This window comes from Sander lucioperca, chromosome 23, assembly GCF_008315115.2.
Source record: "Sander lucioperca isolate FBNREF2018 chromosome 23, SLUC_FBN_1.2, whole genome shotgun sequence".
Taxonomy (NCBI): Eukaryota; Metazoa; Chordata; class Actinopteri; order Perciformes; family Percidae; genus Sander; species Sander lucioperca.
Window position 1 is genome coordinate 180,001 of NC_050195.1, and position 22,381 is coordinate 202,381.

General features: G+C 43.2%; 1 protein-coding gene across 1 annotated transcript; it reads left to right on the forward strand.

Annotated features, from left to right (window-relative positions):
* Positions 1 to 10,389: 10,389 nt before the first annotated feature.
* cavin4b (caveolae associated protein 4b) lies at positions 10,390 to 21,663 on the forward strand. Its single transcript, XM_031308622.2, has 2 exons — positions 10,390 to 11,106; positions 20,733 to 21,663. Exons 1-2 carry the CDS (start codon positions 10,744 to 10,746, stop codon positions 21,291 to 21,293), a joined length of 924 nt encoding a protein of 307 aa, XP_031164482.1. The 5' UTR covers positions 10,390 to 10,743; the 3' UTR covers positions 21,294 to 21,663.
* Positions 21,664 to 22,381: the final 718 nt, after the last annotated feature.

Here is a 22,381-nt window from a genome sequence, read left to right on the forward strand (position 1 = left end):
TAAGGCCCAGCCATAGAGGCACTGACTTGGGCTTGGGAGGGAGCATGAGGGTCGTGGATCCATTGACTTACATTACCTTGCGATTGCGTGTGAATTGACACCATAGGGAGTAGCACGAACACAGGACTTTCACCCAGGAGAGCAGGGATCGTGTCCCGCGTGTGGCGTTTCCTAAAACCAACCCCGTTCTTGTTTTTCTAATCCCAACGTGTGATGTCGTCTCGCGATAACACGCCACGTGGCGTGTATGTTTACGCTGTGACGTTGCAGACTGCCGTCCGCTGTATACAGCGTAGACATACAGTTAGAGCTTAGATCGGGCCCAAAAAATCAAGCCCGACCCTACCCGAGCCCGTGCACGTTGTGTCCGAGCCCGGCCCGGCCCGACACATTAACTGTAATTATGAGCCCGAGCCCGATTTAATCCCGACAATTTTTTAATACGTGGGCCGTTATAACTGGCGTTCTCAACTACAATTCATAGTCGTTTGAACTACAGAAATCTGTTTAGAATTATCTTAATAAATACCGGTAATGCAACAAGGAGGAAGCATGTAAACTGCTGTTAGTTTATTCAGAAAGGAACGGATCACAAATGGATCCGAATGAAGAAACGTAAAAAAAAACCTCGACCTAGCTGCTCCCTCAGCTGAATAGTGAGGGGAACAGATCAAGGCAGCAACATAATCAAAGACCTGGAACCATGTAGGAGACTTTCTGGTCTCCATCACCTAACTGGCCGACAACAGTGCTGCAGAGGGGGGGAGACGCGATGTAGCCCAGTTTACCTCACACTCAAGTCAGTGCACGACATACACCCAAAGCTACGGGAGAAGCTGGAGAGGTAGAGCTTGGTCCCCACGAGTAAGGCTAATAAAGTCATGATTAGAAAAATACAAATGCTTGTGGGCCCGGCTCAGGCAGAGAATCTAAACTCTACATACAGTACACGCGGATAGCTCAAAATGCGGACAGATAACACACCACTTGGCTTAAGAAAGTGGGCGTGTATGTTTACGCGAAGTCATGATATGACGTTGTCCATTGACTTACATTACCTTGTGATTGCATGTCAATTGACGCCGTAGCGAGTAGTATGAAAGGGTGAAACTCTACGTAGGGAGGTTGGTCGGGGGGGAGGATGGGTCAAACTCAGGACTTTCACCAGGAGACCGGGGATCGGGTCCCGCGTGTCACGTTCCCTAAACCCAACCGTAGCTTTCTAATTTTTCCTAAACCCAACCGTCCCAAAAGCGATGTCTGTGTCTTGATAACACGACAAAATGGCATACGAATTGGCGTGTCATACATACGCCACTTATTGAGATCAGTCTGCTGTATACAGCGTAGACATACGCGCAGATAGCTCAATATGCGTACAGATAACACGCCACTTGGCTTACGAAAGTGGTGTATGTTTACGCGAAGTCCTGATGTCACGTTGCTCTTTTGGTTTTTAACCCTGTGGGACGCAGGCTGATGCTGTTTTTAATGCTTGTGTTTAGATTTAGAGTTTGAAGGAAGACATTTTTTTACTGTGTTTATGTGACATACATGTCGGGATCATGGAGGTAATTTAACCACTACTGAACACTTAAAGGGTAACTACCGTTTTTTTCTCCAACCTGGACCCTATTTTCCTATTTTTTGTGTGTAAGTGACTGATGGGAACAACTATCTTTGACATTGGTCCAGTATTAAGTGTGAACGCTGTAACTGGTTAGCGTCCACTAAAAGTTCTGTTGTTGCCGCTGACAGACTCAGATTATTATTCTAAGTGTCTGACAACATTATGGAAAGGATCCCTACAGAGATAGACCTTTAAGACCTTTCTGTTTAACCAGAAACAGCTCTGAAGTCGCTAGCGCTAAACCCACCAGACTCCATTTAAAAAAACTATACTTTTAGCGTGTATACAGCCAACATATTTTCACATGTAAATCAGTAAACTATGTGTTTATTTCAACCAAAACTAAAGTTGTGATGGTTGGAACAGTGGAAAGACGACCCAAAACAGCCTTTTATAGTTTTATTTTGTTTCTGTCGACTTTGAATGAAGTGTATTTTACGATGCTAAAATCACTGTTTATTTACATAGAGTCTGGTGGGTTTAGCGAATGCAATTTGGCAAATGTTTTTATGTTTAAAAAAAGGATCTTACTCTTTAACAGAAAGGTTGACCTCTTTAGAAATCCTTTCCATAATGTTGTCAGACACTTAGAATATTAATCTGAGTCTGTCAGCGGCAAAAACAAGCACTTTTGTGAAGGTAAATACAAGCTGGACAATCGTCCTATTAACTTACATTGTAGTTGTTTCTCTGCTGCCGACTGCAGAGATCTCTCTTAATACTGGACCAATGTCACAGATTGTTGTTCCCATCAATCACTTAGACACAAAAACATAGAACAACCCAGTCTCACGGCAGTTCGTGAAATGGTCACGTTATTTAATCTATTGATTCGTGTTCACAGGGACCATTTTCTCGTTTTTTTCGTGGTGGCCAGCACCAAAATGTAAAGTAATGTATTTCAATGGGAAGCATATTTCGTGATCACAGCACGAAAAGGGTAGCGAGTAGTATGAAAAGCCGAAAATCCGCGTAAGGAGGTTGGTCGGGGTGGTGGATGGGTCAAAGAATACAGGACTTTCACCCAGGGGATGGGGGATCACGTCCCGCGTGTGGCGTTTAGTTTCCCCGCTGTCTTCCTAATCACAACCCCGTTGTCCCGTTATTGTCGCGCGTACCCCGCGGCCGTCTCCCGGCGTGTGAGGCGTCCTTTCCCCGCTGTGTTTTTCCGAAACCCAACCTCTGAATAGATGGTTCCCATTTCGTGCTGGCCACCACGACAAAAAACATGTTGTTGTACATGTATCAATAGATTAAAAATAACGTGACAATTACACAAACTGCTGTGGGACCGTGATGCAGAGGAACATAGGGTCCAGGTTGAATACTGGAGGGGGCGCTGTGTGCCAGGACTACAGGATTATCAGGGACCGCCAGAGCTCTTTTGGGTTTTGTTGCTAAAGTTGTCTCATCTCATCTGATAGTTTAGTTTTCCTGCGTCTCACATGGTCAAAAACATATCTCTCATGTATCTCAGATAAACTTTTATTTTACTTTTTTTGTATTTGTTACGATGAGACGCACCTGAAAACCAAAATGCTGTTTTTTCTACTGCTTGAAAAAAAAAATAATGATGATGAAAAGGTACACGCTGACATGTACAGGTTGTTGTTATAATTATTTTATTGCCTAATTTTCAGATGACGCCATTCCGGAAATGGATTCCAATGTTTTTTTTTTTTGTGATGATAATTTAAACGACTTTGTTTTTTTGGGGTCGAGTTAATTTCTTGTTTTTATATAATTTGTGACGATGGTACGAAGTGTCCGTGTTGGTCGTTTTATTGTGGTAGGGGGAGTAGACTCAGGCTACGTCTACAGCGCTACGTTTTGGTTTAAAACGGAATTTCTTCTGCTACGTTTCCCCCTCTCATTCCCCCTGCTCTGGTGTTTCCCCCTCTCATTCCCCCTGCTCTGGTGTTTCCCCCTCTCATTCCCCCTGCTCTGGCGTTTCCCCCTCTCATTCCCCCTGCTCTGGCGTTTCCCCCTCTCCCCCTCTCATTCCCCCTGCTCTGACGTTTCCCCCTCTCATTCCCCCTGCTCTGGCGTTTCCCCCTCTCCCCCTCTCATTCCCCCTGCTCTGGTGTTTTCCCCTCTCATTCCCCCTGCTCTGGCGTTTCCCCCTCTCATTCCCCCTGCTCTGGCGTTTCCCCCTCTCCCCCTCTCATTCCCCCTGCTCTGACGTTTCCCCCTCTCATTCCCCCTGCTCTGGCGTTTCCCCTTCTCATTCCCCCTGCTCTGGCGTTTCCCCCTCTCATTCCCCCTGCTCTGGCGTTGCCCCCTCTCATTCCCCCTGCTCTGGCGTTGCCCCCTCTCATTCCCCCTGCTCTGGTGTTTCCCCCTCTCATTCCCCCTCTCATTCCCCCTCTCATTCCCCCTGCTCTGGCGTTTCTGAGCCCCTAAATCGGAGACATTTGGAAACGCTTGTGTCCCGTTTGACGCCAACGTTTCTCCTCCTGATTGAGTCTTATCACGACGTCTTGTTCTCTGAGACTTAAAGCTACTAACGTTACCGTGGTAACTACCAGCAGTGGGCGGAGTCTCCACGCTGCCTCCTGTTTATGTCCAGTATACCAGAATGATGATGAGATATGAGGTTTGGGGCGTGTTAGTTTAAACAGAGATTAGTTCTTCTACTGGAGATAAAAACACTCGGTGCACCGAGATCACTTTGGGCTCCAAACTCAAACGCTTAAAAACCAAAACGTAGCGATGGCGATGGAGCCTCAATAAGCTGGGAGGTTCCCTGAAGCGTCGCTGCACTGAGATCAGATTTATATGAAGCTGTGGTCTCAGAGGAGCCTGAGGGATTTGACTGTAGATGTTGCGTACTGCATGAACCAGTGACGTTGTTGTTTAGAGCTGTACTGTAGTTGAACTAGAATTAAATTATGATGTTCCAAACCACCGAGTCATTGCTTTGATCTGTTACAAAATGTTGTAAATGTGTTTCAATGTGTCTACATACCTGTCTTTATGTTATGTTGATGTATTTGCCCGTATATATATAAATAAATATCTAATATTGGAGAGAGAGAGAGCGAGAGAGAGAGAGAGAGACAGAGAGAGGGAAAGAGAGAGAGAGACAGACAGACAGACAGACAGACAGACAGACAGTCAGAAAGGGAGAGGGAGAGAGACAGAGAGAGAGAGACAGAGAGAGAGAGACAGAGAGATGGAAAGAGAGACAGAGAGAGAGAGGGAAAGAGAGAATGAGACAGAGATGATGACGTGTAGTTCCTCAAGCGGCCACTAGATGCTGCTCCAGGGAAGCTCCGACTGTAACAGGAAACTGAAGTCAACACATTTAATTTCTCTCAAGTTTAGGCCTCAGTATATCATTTCACTTCTTCTAAATTAAACAAACATTTTGATTCATATCAGAAGATATATTTGCTTAAAGTGTAATCTCAGTATTTTTTAAACTGGACCCTACTTTCACCATGCACTGGTTGGTGTCTAAGTGAGTGAGTAATAAACAGAAATCTTTGAAATTGGTCCAGTATTGTTAACGTTACCAAAGATCCTTCATACAAAAGAGCATTTCAAGCATCGCCAGTGGTATAAAACGGTCCTCACTTCCTGTCTCCTAAAGGGGCGTGGCCTCGTTTGAACGTGTATTGAACGTCATGTGGATGGATGAAAAGTTATATTTGAATATTTTATTAATATTTTCTTTTCCTAACAAAGACAAGACATATTTAGCATCACAGAGATTAGTTTTGTTAGGGCGTTCACGAACGTTAGCTGACGTTAACTTCTCTGTGTTGCCAGATCTCGCGAGAGTTTGGTCCTGAGACAGAAACAGATCTCAAACAAAGTTCATTTTCTCCTGATGTGTCCGTCTGAAAAATGCCAATTTAGTGTCAGAATGTTCTGGAGATATGTGGCTTGTTGAAGAATGGATCCAATATTTAATTTGGTGACTAGACTAAAGAATCGCTCATAATCTGAGTTCACGCTCACGTCTCCCATTGGAATAAACACATTCGGAGCTCCTAAAGCGGCGTGGTGGAGTCCACGTGACACAGATACAGGAAACTAGGGTTAGGGAATAAACTAGAGAATGCAATTTCTGAAGGAATTGCGGTGTGAATGCTGTATGTTGAAAGGCAGCTACACTGGATTGCTGGCTTAATTTTTGCAGTGTTGTAATGTAACAAAGTACAAATACTTCACTACTGTACTTAAGTAGAATTTCCACGTATCTGTACTTTACTTCGTTATTTATATTTCCGGAAACTTTTACCCCACTACATTTCCTAAATAAAATGTTTACTTTTACTACACTACATCTCCCCTGAGCATCTTAGTTACTCGTTACTACAAAATAAAATCAGAAGAAATTTGTTACACTACAAAAAAAGCAGATTTGGCGAATCATTGCTCCTAAATTGCCAAGATAATGCACGCTCCATTCCAGTTGGTGACCTAATGCCTGTTTGTTGCCAAGCGGTAAAAAAAAAAAAAAAAAACCATAGACCAAAACTAAAGAAGAAGAGGAGGAAGCATAATGACTGATAGTGTCATGGAAGCCCCTGGTGCAGGCTCTGCCGCCATGGTAACAGATGATGACCACCCCGACGACAGTGGTGATGAAGATAACGTTACACACCTTTGGCCATAAAGTTCATAAACAAAGTTTTTTTTTACTTTTACTTTTACGTCTAATACTTAAGTATATTTATTATCAGAAAATTACTTTTGATACTTAAGTACAGTAAATATCAGATACTTTAAGACTTTTACTCAAGTAATATTCTAAAAGGAGACTTTAACTTCTACCAAAGTCATTTTCTGGGAAGATACTTGTACTTTTACTCAAGTATTGCTTTCAAGTACTTTATACAAGACTGGATTTTTTTAAAAAGAAGGTAACGTAGTGAGAATAGTTGAAAAAGTGGGAATGGGTTTAATTAGCATGAACGTCTTTGAAAAGTTGAATAATACCCAGAATGTTTGAAAGTTGTGACATGTTTTAATTGTTTTTAAGTTGAAAAAGTGGGAATGAGTTTAATTTGTATGAATGTCATTGAAAAGTATAATGAATAATGTCTTAAAGATGTGGAATAGCTTGTTTTTTGTTAAAACTAGCTCGAGTTGGGGCGTCTCGGTTCTAAACCGTCTCTAACTGTACATACACACCGCCGCCGACTTGAGCTGCAAAGAAGCTCTGGCCGCCCGGTCAAGGACTTTTGTCAGAAAGTCCGGGGAAGCTGTTTGAGGCTTTGGCCGCTCTGACGTAGCAGCATTCTATGTTCATCATGGAAAAAGATCAAGCAGCCACTGCACGGCCAATACACTGACACTAGAAACCTTTTATAAATGACATATATAATGACAGAATGTGTATTGGTTGTTGGTCGCAGCGGTGTCTGTTAGCAGTTAGCTCGCTCGTTAGCCGCTGAACCGCAGCAGCGTGCAGGCAGAGCGAGCAGCCGCCAGCTGTTGATCCGTGCAGGACTTCACCGTGAGCGGACTGTTTAGAGACCATGTGACCGGCAGGTAACGTTAACTGGTCCCTATACGCAAATATCATAAATGATAGGTAACCCAGCAACGGCCATGATGAGCTTCTCCTCCTTTTTCTCTGAACTAATGTTTTGGTAGGAACCAAAGTTTACATCGTATGTTTCTCTGGAATCAGCCAGCGTGAAGGACGTCTATATTCTGATTGGTTGCCGCTGAACCGCGTCATAGCTCATTACCATAAAGTTGACCTACTTTCAACTTTCTGATTGACGCTCTGGTCGCTCAAAACGCGACGCCGACAGATTTTCCGCTCCTTGCAGCTGAGAGAAGCAGCTTCCATTGAAAATGAATGACTTCCGGTAACTTTAGAAGATCAAGTCGGCGGCGGTGTGGACGGACAGTTAGGGTACATTGCAGCTTGTTTTGTCTCGCTCAATACGGGACCAATTTCAAAGATTGTTGTTCCCATCGGTCACATTGACACAAAAATATAGGAAACTAGGTTCCAGCCTATCACACTCATCTTTACCCGGGGCTTCACCCCCATTGCTAAAATTAGGCTTTTCTGGCTCCAAAAACCACATTAGCTGAACCCCTCCAATCAAGTAACAGTTCCCCTCTTCATTCATTGAACTCCACCCACCTCGTTTGAAGGAGGAGTGGAAACCAAGCGCTCCTGGTGGCTGCTGAAGCATCCATGTCTTCTACAGGGAGGAGTTAAATATAGCGCTGACGGTGGGATAATTATAGGGAGCAGCTGGTGGAAGGTTTTTAGACGATGGGGAGTCCCCTTCTCTCTTCATCCTTTCTCACCTCGTCACTGTCTTTCTTCATTTTGATAATCAGCTGGCGGATTGTCGGGGCTTTTGGAAGTTTTCTGAACTTTCAAAGGCACTGTGACACTGCATGGCTTTTTGAAAGCGGAGGTAGTACACGGGCCTCTGTAAAAGGGGACTGTGTGATACCATTTAGACGCACCACTTCTGGAAAAAAACGTATTGTCAAAAATAGGAGGTAAACTCTGGAATAGCTCGCCCCTCCCAATGAGAGAGTGTCCTACATTTAAAACTCACTTAAAACAGTGGCTCCTAGAAAACCAGAGACCACTTTTAACTGTCATACATTTCATCACCCATACACTTTCACTGTTACATTGAATGCAGTATAGATGTGGATGAATAATGTCTATGTCATCATGTATTTTTTTGTGAATGTATAGGTCACCATTATGTGTACCTTTTAATGTATAGTGAATGAGTGCTGTATGACTGCTGGCTGTCTTTATGTTAGTCCTATGTCACTTGCCTAGGGACTGCAGATGAAAAGGAGTTATTTTGACTAATTCTGGCATATTTACATGGTGTCTTTTATACAATTTTATATACATAATAACAACGTTCATAAATATGCATGGTCCCTATCAAATAAAATAAAATAAAATTCTTAAAAAGATCAGACTATGACACGACGCTGCTCATGGGTGCAAAAGCAGTTGTCAGCTTACAGAACCCAACAGGCACCCAGACGGTTCCTTGATGAAACCCCGAGACTTTGTCAAATATGTTAACAGTTGGGTCAATCCTAAGTGGGATGGTTAAGCACACAAGAAGTTGGGTCCAAACCAGGGATGCACCGAATCCAGGATTCGGCTTCGGCTGAATATTGGGCTTTTTGACGGGGTTGGGTTTCTGCTGAACCTTAGAATTTTTCCCAGCGAACCGAACCCTACGCTTGCACTCCGCGCGCTACGCTGGTCGACGTAATGACGGCGCCTTTGATTACGGGAAGGTGTTTACGTAGGTGGAGCGTTCAATGCAGTAGGCTGTGAGAAAGTGAAAATGGAACTGGTGAGCAGAAAAAGTGTAGTTTGGCAGTACTTTCAGTCAGAAGAAGGCCATTCAAGTCCAGCTACATGTTCAATCTGCAATGCTGATTAGTCTGGTGGTGGCGAGGACCCTAAACTATACACAACATCACCGCTGTTACAACATCTGGTATGAAACAGCCAGAAGAATACGAGTTGTGCATGAAGGAATCTACAGACAGCAGCCAGAATGCAGCAACTTCAGGTACGGCAAAGGAAGGACACTGTCACTGTGGAAAACTTGTGTTAACCAGACGACCATTACCAGTGAGTATGCGTCTTGATAACACGCCAATAATTGCATGCGAATTGGCGTGTCATACATATGCCACTTCATGACATCAGTCTGGAAAATTAGCATGCCTCCAACTGCCATATTTATGCTTAAAATGAGCTGATTTAAAGTGTGTTTGCTTGCTGACTAATAACTATCTCAACCAATCACAGTGAGTTGTGTTGGCTGCTTGCTCATCCCACCTCAGCTCCACCCAGGCTCCACCCCTGCCCCCATCTGCCCAAATTATCCGGCTCAAATCTAACAAAGATGGCAGCTATGGCAAGTGTGAGCGTGAGGAATTCTTTTTTAGAAACCTAGCTGTTCATTTGGGGGCCTGGGGAGGGCGGCGCGCCGAAAAAAGTCTAAACCTGGAATGAGGGATTAAGCCAGAACAAGTGAAAAGGTGGCAGCTGATAGATGGATGATGGAGGAATAGATGGGAGGGGGTTTCCATTCCTTTTAATACACTCATATCCCAAAGCGGTGCAGGGAGTCACTTTACCCTCGCTGGTATTTTTAGCAGCAGAGAACACAGAGAGAAGCCAGGATCCATATCACTGTCTGTCCATCTCGCTCATTAACATGTACATTCCTATAATATCCATTCTTATTTCAAGACTCTCTGATTGATGGGACGTTTGTGGGCTGCTCAGTGTTTCTCAAGACCTCCAGAAGTCGAACATGACTTCTTAATACCAAGTTGGAAGAAGACAATCTTTGAATAAGATCTGCAGAGCTGCCCACTCTTAGTTGATTAGTCGACTGGTCTGTAGTTTTGGTCTTAGTCGAGTAAGATTTCTTTAGTCCAAGAATCTTATGAGCACATTTCTGGAAAACACACAATTAAATGTGATGCTTTTGCATGATTCTTTGTGGAGAAACTCAGTTTTACAGATGCGAAATGGACTGCTTTGTAACCATCACTCAAAGCGCACAGATGTGTTAAGTCAACTACGAATTTCTTTAGTCAAGGACAGCCTTAAAAATCTCCACTAAAGTTACTTATTTGTACAGTTTGGTCACTTTAAAATCGACCAGTATATTGTTAAAATATTGATGAAACTCTCTGACACTCAACTCTCTCTTTTAAGCTTCACCAACCCTCCCTCCCTCTCCCAGCAGGGTGGAGTCTATCTGTTGGTCTGACTATTTTCAGGGTCAATCTCCAGTTGTAGACGGGTGATCCGGCACTCCTATCCTTCTCCTATCTCTCCTTCTCCTTCCAGAGGAGGTTTCTAATCCTCCTTCCTTGTACTTCTTCTCTTTCTTTGCATCCCCCTCGATGCCTCGATCCTTATTCTTCTGTTTTCCGTGGCTTTGATCGTCATTTATTCTTCAAAATCCCAAGATTTCGCTGTTGTTGCCGGAGATCGTCCCTTCTCTTCGCCAACCCTACCCTTCCTCATCCCTTCCTCCCCTTTAATATTGGGATCGCTCGGTTCTAACAGTTGATCAAGCGGGCACATAACAGGCAAGCCATCAGCAAACCGACGAGCAAGTATGACAGACAAACCAGGCATGCCGACGGGTGGCGGAGACGATGCGGGAAGCATCATGGCGTTGCTGGAGCGCGTGGCGGGCCTCATGGACAGCGTCCAGACCACGCAGCAGCGCATGGAAGAGCGTCAGCTGGAGCTGGAGAACACGGTAAAGACCATCCAGACAGACGTCGTTAAGCTGACCAGCGCCCACGCCACCACCAGCTCCACCGTAGACCGGCTGCTGGAGAAGACGCGCAAGGTCAGCCGCCACGTCAAGGACGTCAGGGTGCGTGTGGAGAACCAGAACATCAGGGTGAAGAAGGTGGAGGCCACGCAGGGTGACCTGCTCGCCAAGAACAAGTTCAGGGTGGTCATTTATCAGGTAAGAATCACAGATGCTTCATGGGTACTTTGCGGTCAGTAGAAACGGACCTTTGGGGTTCTGATCAATGGCTTTTAGTCCTTTTGTATCACTGTGATTGTTTAAAAATCAATTTTTTACTTCATTTTGCGTGTCTTTGTGGGCAGGGTTTTCCCTTCCATTACAAGGTTTAGGTGCAGCAGCTAAGCCAAAGGAATGTCAAATCAATGTGAGCATCAAACTAACTAGAAGACTTTTCACATATCTAATGATTGCAGTCGGTCCCCAGTGGACTTCTTTAACAAGTTTTGTCTTTAAGCTTTCTGAGTTATATATTTGTTATCTGCTCTAGCTTTTCCAATGTTTTAGACACAGATGTGGTGATAATATTGGTCCAAAATGTTGTGAAATTGCATTTTTTGCTTTACTGAACAACAAAATGTTCTTGAGGCAGGACCCTAAAAACCCTCCGCCCAACCTAGGGAAACCATGGGTACTTTGGACCTTTGGGGTTCTGATCAATGCCTTTTGGGAAATGATTGCAATGTATTTATCTTCTGAAAAAGGTGCAGAGCATCAAGCTAACTTATAGCTACATGACTAAATGTACTGTAAAATGTACTTCAGATGCTCTGAGGATTTCTAGTGAGGATTCAAAGAAGGTAAGCAGGTTTACCACACTCGCCTTAACATAACAGTACAGGTCCGCTTAAATAAATTCTCCAAAAAAGAAACCCAATCTGAAAGTGGCCCAAGGACAGTCCTGCTCGATTCAAATAGAATCAACCCAAAATGCAGTCAACGTGAACAGACACAACTCTGGCGACAATACACAAGGACTCTACCTGACGAGATCAGACTGAACATAAACATTTGGTTTGTCTGGTTGGGTCCCGTGAAGACTTTTAACATTCGGTACCAGTGCATTTAGGTTCTGTTTGTCACTGTTAGGCCGGCTACACACTGCCTGCGTGGCGTGAGTGTGTCAGCTGAGTGGCGTGTCCGTTTTTATTTCGGCTCCCATGTTAACAGGTCAGAGCTTGCACACTGCCTGCGTGAAACGCACGTCTCACGCCGAAAACGTGTGCGTGCTAGAAATAGAACCGACGCCTATTTTTCACGCGACACGCGAGCGTGTTGGAAGCATTTCCAAGCAAAATAGAATAGGAAAAGATGTTTATATGTAATTTTGACATGAATACATTTAATAAATGACATGTTGATGTTTGAAAGTCTCGAGGTTTTGACATAAATGCAGATGTAAATGTAATTTAAAAAATAATAATAATAATAAATAATTATTGATTTTCAAATATTGCACCTGTCAATACAGAACAAAATATTCTGTAGCCTAACACTGCCGTCAACACTGCCGACGTTGTCTTTGCTGTAATCAGATCAGTATATATTTATGTTTATGTTAATGGCAAACGTACATGTGTACAGACAAGACTAGCAGCAACAGCGCTGCGTCAGACACGTTTCTGGTGTGCAAAGACATAGAAAACGCCACGCAGCCGCCACACAACAGAAACGCCACGCCCATGCCACGCAGCCAGTGTGTAGCCGGTGTTACTACGGAGCAAAAGAAAAGGTTTTGGGGCCTGTAGACTTGGCTAGTAGCTTACTATATGACTTAAATAACATCAACATCATAACTCTAATTATAGTTATCAATTCCTGGTAGGGTCTTTTAATAGTGGACAGACTGAACCGTGGGACTAAAGAGGTCAAACGGGCCAGTTGATGTTTGACAGATGTGTGTAAAGGTGGATGTGGCTGGTTTATAGAGATGGGAAAGGTCTAAAATAGCTGTGCGGCTACGTCCAGTTTCCCCAGAGCAGGAGAACTTCAGAAATAGACAAACATGTCTCTTCATCGTAGGCAGATTTCTAGTTAATTTAAACGACTAAATGGGATTTTGCTGCATGATGTCCATGAGGCCTTAAGAAGCTGCAAACATATAACAAATTAATTAAATCCATCTAGAAACATGAAGAACTTTTCAGAAAAGATGTTTCTACGCACTTCAGACCCAGTCCACCAATACTGGCACCACCGATGTTAATATAAGATTTTCGTCAGTTCAGTGTCGTAAAGATGTTTACGTGTGTTTAAGTCTGGCATCAAGTGACTGTTGTGATCACTGAGCAATGCTTTAAGGTCTCCAATGAATCACATCTCTGAGTTCTTTTAATGTTAACCCTTGTGCTATCTTCCCGTTGACCGTGCACTTGTTGTCCTCCCGGGTCAAAATTTAAAATGAACACCTTTGTGATGCTTTTTCTGACATTTATATCCTTTTCCTCGACACTTTCGTAGATTTTTTTTACGTTTTTGATGCTTTTTGTTACCCAAACACCACTAACACCAAGTTTTTACCACTAGGTTTACACCTATTTTTGGAATTAATGGACAATAATCCTCATTTGTAGGAAATGATACCTAATTTTTGAGTTAAAAAAAGCAGAAATTATAAAATATTTAGACTAATATTAGAGGAACGTGTGTTGATGGATAATCAGAGACTTCAAAGAGTCAAAGTTTAGTCAGAATACAGTTTTGAAATGCCAAAACTTGAATAAAACATCCAAAATTCAATAAAAGTAGTGATCGTGAATTGTTCGTGCGAAGAGCATTGTATGGACAACATCAGGGTTAAGTTTAAATTTTGACCCAGAAAACCAAAAAGTTGCACGGTTGACTGGAAGACAGCAAAAGGGTTAACATGAACAAACTGTATTAGTCAACCAACATGTGAGTTCATTCTCAGGGTTGAAATAGCAACACACACCAGGCCTCGTTTTACTTCTTTGGCCTTCACGGTCAGCAGCTGCCAGCGCGATGGCGACTTGGTTATTTTAGCCGAGGATACACGTCAGTATGCTGAAAGGTTACACCATAGATCTGGAGCTCATATAATGGGCTTTACTTAGAATCCACTATTTGTGAATGATTATTTTGGCTGTTGTACTTCATAAATAGGAAATCCTCTAATCCTGACAGGTGCAGCTTAAGATGGTTTCAGCGTGGACATTTAAATGCAGCTCCAACTTTGCTTTATTTTTTATTTCTGTTTGACTTTTGCATCTTGGAGCCATTGCTTGGTTTTTACCTTCCATACTTTGGGTGAGTGTGGAATAGGTTCTTTCAATCTGATCGGGTCAAATATGCCAATGAACTTTTCTGACATTGTGAGGTATCGGTGCTCTACAATGTTAAAGGACAATTCAGGCGCAAAATGAACCTAGGGGTTAATAACATATGTGTACCGAGTCGACCGTTCTCTGGGACATGTTTTCATGCTAATCGAATGTGTCTCTAGCTTGAAACAAGCTAGCGCAAACCAGTGATTAGCTTATAACACTAGCCTTCGGGGCATGAGGGTAAATCACTATTTTGTACCACTAACAAGGCTCAAAATAGCACCACAGCATAATAGCATAATGAATAACTGCACTGTTCACTATACAGGCAGGCGCCATCTTGGGAAAACAGTCATGACCAGTCGAACCACAAACTCCCTGCTTGAGCTATGTTACTGGTTGCACCAAGATGGAGCCTGCCTGTATACGTGAATGGTACTGTCTTTATAATCTATATTTTTAATAAACTGTCTGTACACTTACAAAGTTCTCAATGCTTGGGTTTACATGTCGGGACCCTCATTATGCTACCGTGGAAGTGTGGTGATATTTTGAGCCTTGTTAGTGGTGTAGAAATAGAGATTTACCCTCTGCCCCGAAAGCTAGCGTTAGCAGCTAACCACCGGTTTGCACCAAGGGGGTAAGCTTCGCCTCAGAGCTCGAATCTCCTATGGCGCCATTTTGATGCTACAAAGCGATCACCCGACGTTAGCATCCCATTGACTGCCATTCATTTTGACGTCACTTTGACAGAGAATAACTTTACATCTGAAGAGTTTAAAGACTCTATTTGTCCATTGTTTATTTCTAAAGAAACACGACAATGAATAAAAGGCTCCATTACCTTGTAGCTCACGTTATGGCTCCGTAGCAGACGTTTTTATAAAAATAGGCTAACGATTGGGTCATAACCACGAGACTTACTGTCTCATAGTAGAGGAATTACCGTATAGTACAGGAGAAGCTCTCAGGCAGTTTGGACTTCCATTAGCTATTTAAGTGTAATTACTAATGTTAACTATCATTTTAGTGATCAATAATTAGCCTGTGTCTATGTTATCTCCTTACATATACCTACGCTCTCCGTCTCTGCTAGATTGGGAATGATTGAGATTTCTCTTGGCACAGCTACCAGAAGACTTCCAACTTTCAGACACGTTGCTCACGTCACATGTACGTCGTTTCTCTCAGTTGGAGGCTGCGCAGTAACGCTCAGCGCTCACCGGAAAAGTGCTTCTAAAGGCCTTCACTGGTCTCCGTCCAGAGCAACGGGATCTGTTGGTCCATTCTTATATACAGTCTATGGTTTGCACTAGCTTGTCTCAAGCTAGAGACGCATTTGATTAGCATGAAAACATATCCCAGAGAACGGTCGACTCGGTATACATATGTTATTAACCCCTAGGTTCATTTTGCGCCGGAATTGTCCTTTAAAGCATCCTGTTTCACCAAGAGGAGAAATAAACAATAAAAATAAGATATTGTTCGACTTAAATTTCAGAAGTTGTAAAGGTGTCAGTTCTCACCAAGTTAGTCATCATCAAAGACAGCTGCTTGACAATTTGGACTACTTTTTGTTTACCTTTCAGATGCTGAATACATGAACTGTTGTGTGTACTACATATCTTTAGCATGCTAAGTGCATGCATCCTTTCATGTTAGCATTAGAAAGCTAACATGCTAAATATCAGAATGCTATCATCAGGAGATCGATAGCCGAAACATTGTGACGTTGCACAAACACAAAAATCACTTCCGGGAAGACACGATGTGAAGTACAGAGAGATGTGAAATCAGTCAACTTTTTGTTTGTTTGTTGTCATTTTCAGCTGTAAAGATATATAGTTAAATTCTTTTTTTCCAATGTTTTCTTTCCTCATTTTTCAACGTGTTTGGCGCTTTTCTTTCACGTTTGTTGTCAGGTTTTTTTTAGATGTTTTTGTCACATTTTCCGCCATTTTTTGTCAGTTTCTTTGACGTCTTTTATCAACATTTTTGTTATCTTTTTCGGCTTTTTGTCGCTGTCTTTGCAGCTTTCTTTGAGTGATTTTAAGCTGTAGTTGTAACGTTTAAAGATATATAGTTAAATACTTTTTTCCACAATGTTTTTGCCCTTTTCTTTGACCTTTTCATTGCTTCTTCCAATGTATTTTTTCCGCATTTTTGCTGCTTTTCTTTGACGTTTTTTTGTGAGTTTTGTAAAGATGTTTTTGCTGCTTTCTTCGAGTGATTTTCAGCTGTAACTGTAATGTTTAAACATATAAAGTAAAACACAGAAGAAAGACCTGTCTGTCTTCTTTGTTGTTTGTATTTCCTGTCATGTGTTGCTTTGCTATAACGTCTTCGATAAACCAAATCTAGCGTTAGGAACAGCCAAATGCTGCTGCCTGTTTGGTCGGACTGACTAATAGTTTGGGTGGCGTCATGTTCTTTAGTTTGTGGCCCAACAGGAACATTAGCTCTCCAAGCTAACGTTAGTCAAAGTGTTGACATATGAAAGCACAAACATTCATTTTAGATGAAGGAGATGAGAGTAGATCCAGTTGTTCCTCGTTCCCGTTTCCTCAGCGCCGTTAAATTGTACATACGGGACGCAGGAGTTTTCTAGATTAGGTCTATATGTAACCTGCAAATTAGCATGTTAACTATAGCTTGTTGACTAGAGGACTAAATACTGTAATCTGGACTCTGTAATGTCCATAGGCGTAATTTAAGGCTAGTTAAGCCATGAAATAAAGAAGTTGTGTTTACAAATGCCTCTTTTTCAGCACCCTAATAAAACAAATCAACGTGTGTTCAGTTCCCAGAGCTGCTGTGTGCTTTCTGCACTGTAAGTGACTGTGCCAGCTGATGGCTGACAGACCAGGTTATTCTGAGTCTGAACCTGCACCATCTCCTAATATAGTTGCCCTCTCTCTCTCTTCCTCTCTCTCTCTCTCTCTCTCTCTCTCTCTCTCTCTCTGGACGACCATCTCCTAGACGAGGGTTGTACATCTTTTCGTTAGCTGCTAACAGGCTGTTTTAATCACTCTGATGGAGGAAATCCTCTCAGAAGCTGGGGGGGTCATCAGCACATAACTGTGATGTCATGGGGTCAGATGGGCTCATGACCTTTGACCTGCCCTCTCTGCCGACTCCGCCCCCCCGCCCACAGTTTAAAAAGGCCTTTGAGTCTTAACGCTCGTGTTGTCTTCCCGTCGACCATCAAGCAACTTTTTGTTTTTCTGCGTCAAAATTATTTGTATTTCATGTTTTCATCTGTCCTGTGGAACCCTGACCTAAAAATGCCCAAAAAATAATCTTAAAACATAAATAAATAAATAAAAGGACTGAAAGTTGGCATCGCCGGTAGTGAGATGAGAGTTAGATCTCAGACAATCTCATGTTTGCGTTTTTTCAGGCAGACCTGGAGTCAGAAACCGGTTAGCCTAGCTTAGCATAAAGACTGGAAGCAGGGGGACCAAATAGCCTGAGTCTGTCCAGAGATTTAAAAAACATCTACCAACGCTCATAGATAAACATGTTCATTTTGTAACTGTAAAAACACTACACTCTTTTAAACGGGGTCAGCCCCTTTTTTTCACTGAAAATTAGGCCCTATGTTCCCACATTTCTACGATTTTTCGTAAAATTAGGCCCTATGTTCCCACAACCCTATGTTCCCACATTTCTAGGACATTTTCAAAATTAGGTCTTGTGTTCCTACATTGCCATTCAATTTAAGCCCTATCCTCCCACAGCATGTTTTAGGGTTAGGGGTTAGGGGGACAAAATCTGATTAAAATTTATGAAAAAGGAAATGTGGGAACATAGGGCCTAATTTTGGAAAAAAATCTTAGAAATATGGGAACATAGGGCTGTGGGACCATAGGGCTGTGGGAACATAGGGCTGTAGGAACATAGGGATGTGGGAACATAGGGCTGTGGGAACATAGGGCTGTAGGAACATAGGGATGTGGGAACATAGGGCTGTGGGAACATAGGACTGTGGGAACATAGGGCTGTGGGAACATAGGGCTGTGGGAACATAGGACTGTAGGAACATAGGGCTGTGGGAACATAGGGCTGTGGGAACATAGGGCTGTGGGAACATAGGGCTGTGGGAACATAGGGCTGTGGGAACATAGGGCTGTGGGAACATAGAACTGTGGGAACATAGGACCGTGGGAACATAGGGATGTGGGAACATAGGGCTGTGGGAACATAGGCACGCTCCCCTTTTAAACTAGTGCAGTAACAGCATTTATTCTAGTGCTATAAATACCTAGTTTTTATTTATTTTACTCTATGTGTGTTTGCTGTAGTATATATATTTTTTTGTTTCTTTGCACTGATCAGGAGTAGCGCTCCTACTTTGGTTGTACAATGACAATAAAGGCTTTTTATTCTAATCAGTTTTAGGAGGAGTTACAGTACATGATGTAACTATTTCTTGTTAGACAACAGCGTATTAATCCGCCCATTGCTTCTGTATCTCTGACTATAGTCTGTACAGACACAGACTAAACAAACTAGATAATAAAAAGTTAATTAGCGAGCTTCAGAGGAGTTGGTAGGTGTATTTTTTAAAAAACTTTGCTTACTTTTAGCTTGTTAGCAGGCATGCTCCTGCTGTGTAGCTCAGTTATGACTGTTATGCATGTGGTCTTTGGAAATGTCAGCCTCTCTATCGGGTGTCATAAAGTGCCTATGATGCATGTAATCAAAGACCCCGATGATCCCGTTCGCAGGATACAGACTACTCCGCTAACGAGCATGAATGTTCATTGAACTTTAAGGATTTTTGAATCCAAAAACTGTCCTATTCCTAACAAATGGTATTCAGTTTTACTACATTCTCTCACTTTGTGTCAGGGGGGCCTTCAGGGGTTCTTGAGGAGGTCTTAACACATCATTATGTAGAAAACTGCTGAACGTCATTAATAATGATTTAAACGGTTGTTACTTTTCTTCTCAAATGTTCTCAAATAGATTTTGGTGGACGGTTTCAAGACCAGAAACACCAAATATGCTGCATCTTGTGACTGGTTGTCATGTAGTTTTCTTTACTTTTTTAAGGCTTCTATTAGTTTTTGGGGAACTTTTTTTACTTGTGGCTGCTGTTCAGCAGTATTAGGCTGCAGATGTACTGGTCAGCTCCCAGTATGAATGAGTAGGACAGTCTGATTGGGAGTCAGGCTCAACCTCCCCAAAGTAAATTACGTCTGCAGGGATCTGGGGCAGTTTGCAGCTTCGGCCTTAACATTTCTGCTCCAGTTTATGTTCTGTGTAACGTGATCTTTAGGGTTACAGAGTGATGCATGACGTGGCCTGAAGCTGAAAGTGATCCCTTTGCTTCGTACGCTGCTGTTGCTCGCTGATATGTTTAGCTTTCTGCAGCCCAGCGCTGAGCTGCAGAAACAGGTGCTGCTGTTTATTTATGGAGGCAGGATCAAGGCCTGCACGCTAACAGCTAAAGCCTACATGGCACACTTTATTAACCAGAGACAGATTTAAACCTGACGTCAACAATTAAACTTTGTCCGTCTGACTAAGAAGAAAAACAAAAAGGTTTTTTTTATGTCTACAGTAATGCACGGTATGTTTTTTTCCAGCACACTCCCAACTCGTCAAATAACTGACGCTTGGTCAGGACGCCTTGGCATCAGCTTTCAACATGCAGGGTACGACCTGGGCCATATTATTCCATTCATGTGTGTCTAAGGGAGTAATGTGAACAAAATCCTTTGAAATTGGTCCAGTGTTGAGCAAGAACAGCAGCAGTGAACCGGGCTGTAATGTAACCCTACAGGACAAATGTTCAGCATCACTTTCCGTCCACTACAAGTTCTGTTTTTGCTGTTGACAGACTCAGATTATTATTCTAAGTGTCTGACAACATTATGAAAGGATCCCTACAGAGATAGACCTTTTTGTTAAAGAGTAAGATCCTTTTAGTTTAACATGAAACAGCCCCGAAATCACCATCACCAACCCCACCAGACTCCATGTAAATAATCAGTACTTTTAGCGTGTATAGAGAATTATTTTGACTAATAGTTAAAGCTACATTGTGTAAGAATTTCTCCCATAGCGGTGGAATTGTATATGACAACAAACTGAATATTACTTTCTAGCCCCTCCCATTCCGAGTGCATTTTAACTCCTATGGCGGCCGAACCCGCAATTAGCTCTTAGTATCTCTGTTGTGTGAGTTTTCTGTTGCACGATCAAAACAACCTTTGAACGTACACGTTCCATCAAAACAAGTTCCTTCCCGAATCAATTTTGCAGAGGCACCTTGGCTTTGTGCGGCGCTTAGCACCGCCCAAGATGATTGTGATTGGTTTAAAGTAATGCCAATAAACCAGAGCATGTTTTTCTCCCATCCAGGAATTCAGTGTGGACTTGCCAGACCTTCCTTCGCAGCGGTGTGGAGGAAGGTCTGGCAATGCGAGACTATCTGTCATGTAATCATGATGTTCTCCCGGGTTCACACTGGTTCTGTTTTGTCTCCCTCAGGGTGACCAGGAGGTGAAGGCTGTCACACCAGGCAACGAGCCAGCAGAACCCAGCGGCAGCACTGCCGCCAGAGCCGAGATAGAACCGGACAAGTTCGAGCTCCCTCCAGAGTCGGATGAAGAGTACATGGTGGTGGAGGAGGCCGACTCGGCATCAGCCAGCCGCGAGAAGAAGACAGGGCTGACGCGCATTGAGAGCTTCAAAGCCACCTTCTCCAAGGAGAACATGAGCAAGACCCGCGAGAACCTGGGCACCAAGGTCAACAAGTTTGGCGAGCGCATCGTGACGGCTGAGAGGCGCGAGAAGATCCGCCAGTCCGGCGAGAGGCTGAAGCAGTCGGGCGAGAGGCTGAAGGCCAAGCTCAACCCGAAGAAGGAGAGGACTGTGGCGGAGGGTCAGGAAGGAGCAGAGGGCGCCACTGAGGGCGCCGCGGAGGCAGACCACCCCGTCCCTCCTCCCAAGGGCCGCAAGGGCAGCCCGGAAGCCGCTAAGGCGGCAGAGGATGAGGGCAAGGCGGAGGATTCGGAGGTGCCGATGTACGACATGAAGCAGCTGTCGTAAAGCACGAGACAGTGACGAGATCTGGGCCGTTTTCTTTGGACCACGCAGAGCGAGTGAAAGAGAGGTTTGTCAGGGTTGCTGCTACCAAGCAGAGCGGCAAGAACGCAAATGAAGATTAACATTTGTTCGAAGGTTGTTAAAGGAAGTGAGCAGAGAACGGGCCGGTCACAGATCCAATCTGACTGAACATCAAGACAACAACCAAACAGATTCCTGAGATCATTGAGGGTATTTCACATGCAGTCACGTGTGTTCTGGACATTTATTATCAAATCTAAAATATATATATATAGTCTTTTTTGTGTTCAACAAACACTGACTTTGGGAAATAAAAGAACAAAGTGTTCAGCGTTCAGAACACAAAACTTCTCTCCCTGCTGTTCACTTGTTTTTGCATGATGATGAGATGATAAAGCTATGGTACGTTTGCTTCTGTATAATGTTTGGATAAACAGTTTTGCACTCAGTACAGGTGAAATAATTACAGTCAAAAAGGTTGAAAACTCTGTCACTGAGGATCAACGTGAATTAACCGAACAACTAATTTGTGTTTGGAGGCGACAGTCAGGATGAAAGTCTGTTTGATGCTGATGAACGGGACCCTACACAGATCCAGTTATAGAATATAATCTGAATTTATTCAAGTCCTGGGTCAGCTTTCGGTTACTAAAGGACCCGTAAAGACAACAAGTTTGTGTAAGTGAAAAAAATGTATAAACCTGTGCCAGCTAAGAATATATTTAAAATGAGTAAGACCTGAAGTCTGTGTTTGACAGAATACTGACAGATCCAGTAAAATTCTAGCCTGACCAGCCAGACCCACATCCAGATGTTGGGTCTGGGAACTCCCCATTGGCTGGGCTCAATCCGAGGGGCGGGATAAACGGTTGTCTTTTAAATTCCCTCTGCACGCAATAGGATAGCTCTACAACCAACCAGAGCAAGGCTAGTTGATAGATTAAACTTTAAACTCCGAACACATCTTCCTTTATTAAGAATGACTTCAGGGCCGTTCTTTGTTCTTTTCTCAAAGAAAAGCTGAACTCCAAGTCTTCCAGAGTCGTGGCCAAAGCCGATTCCAAAGACCG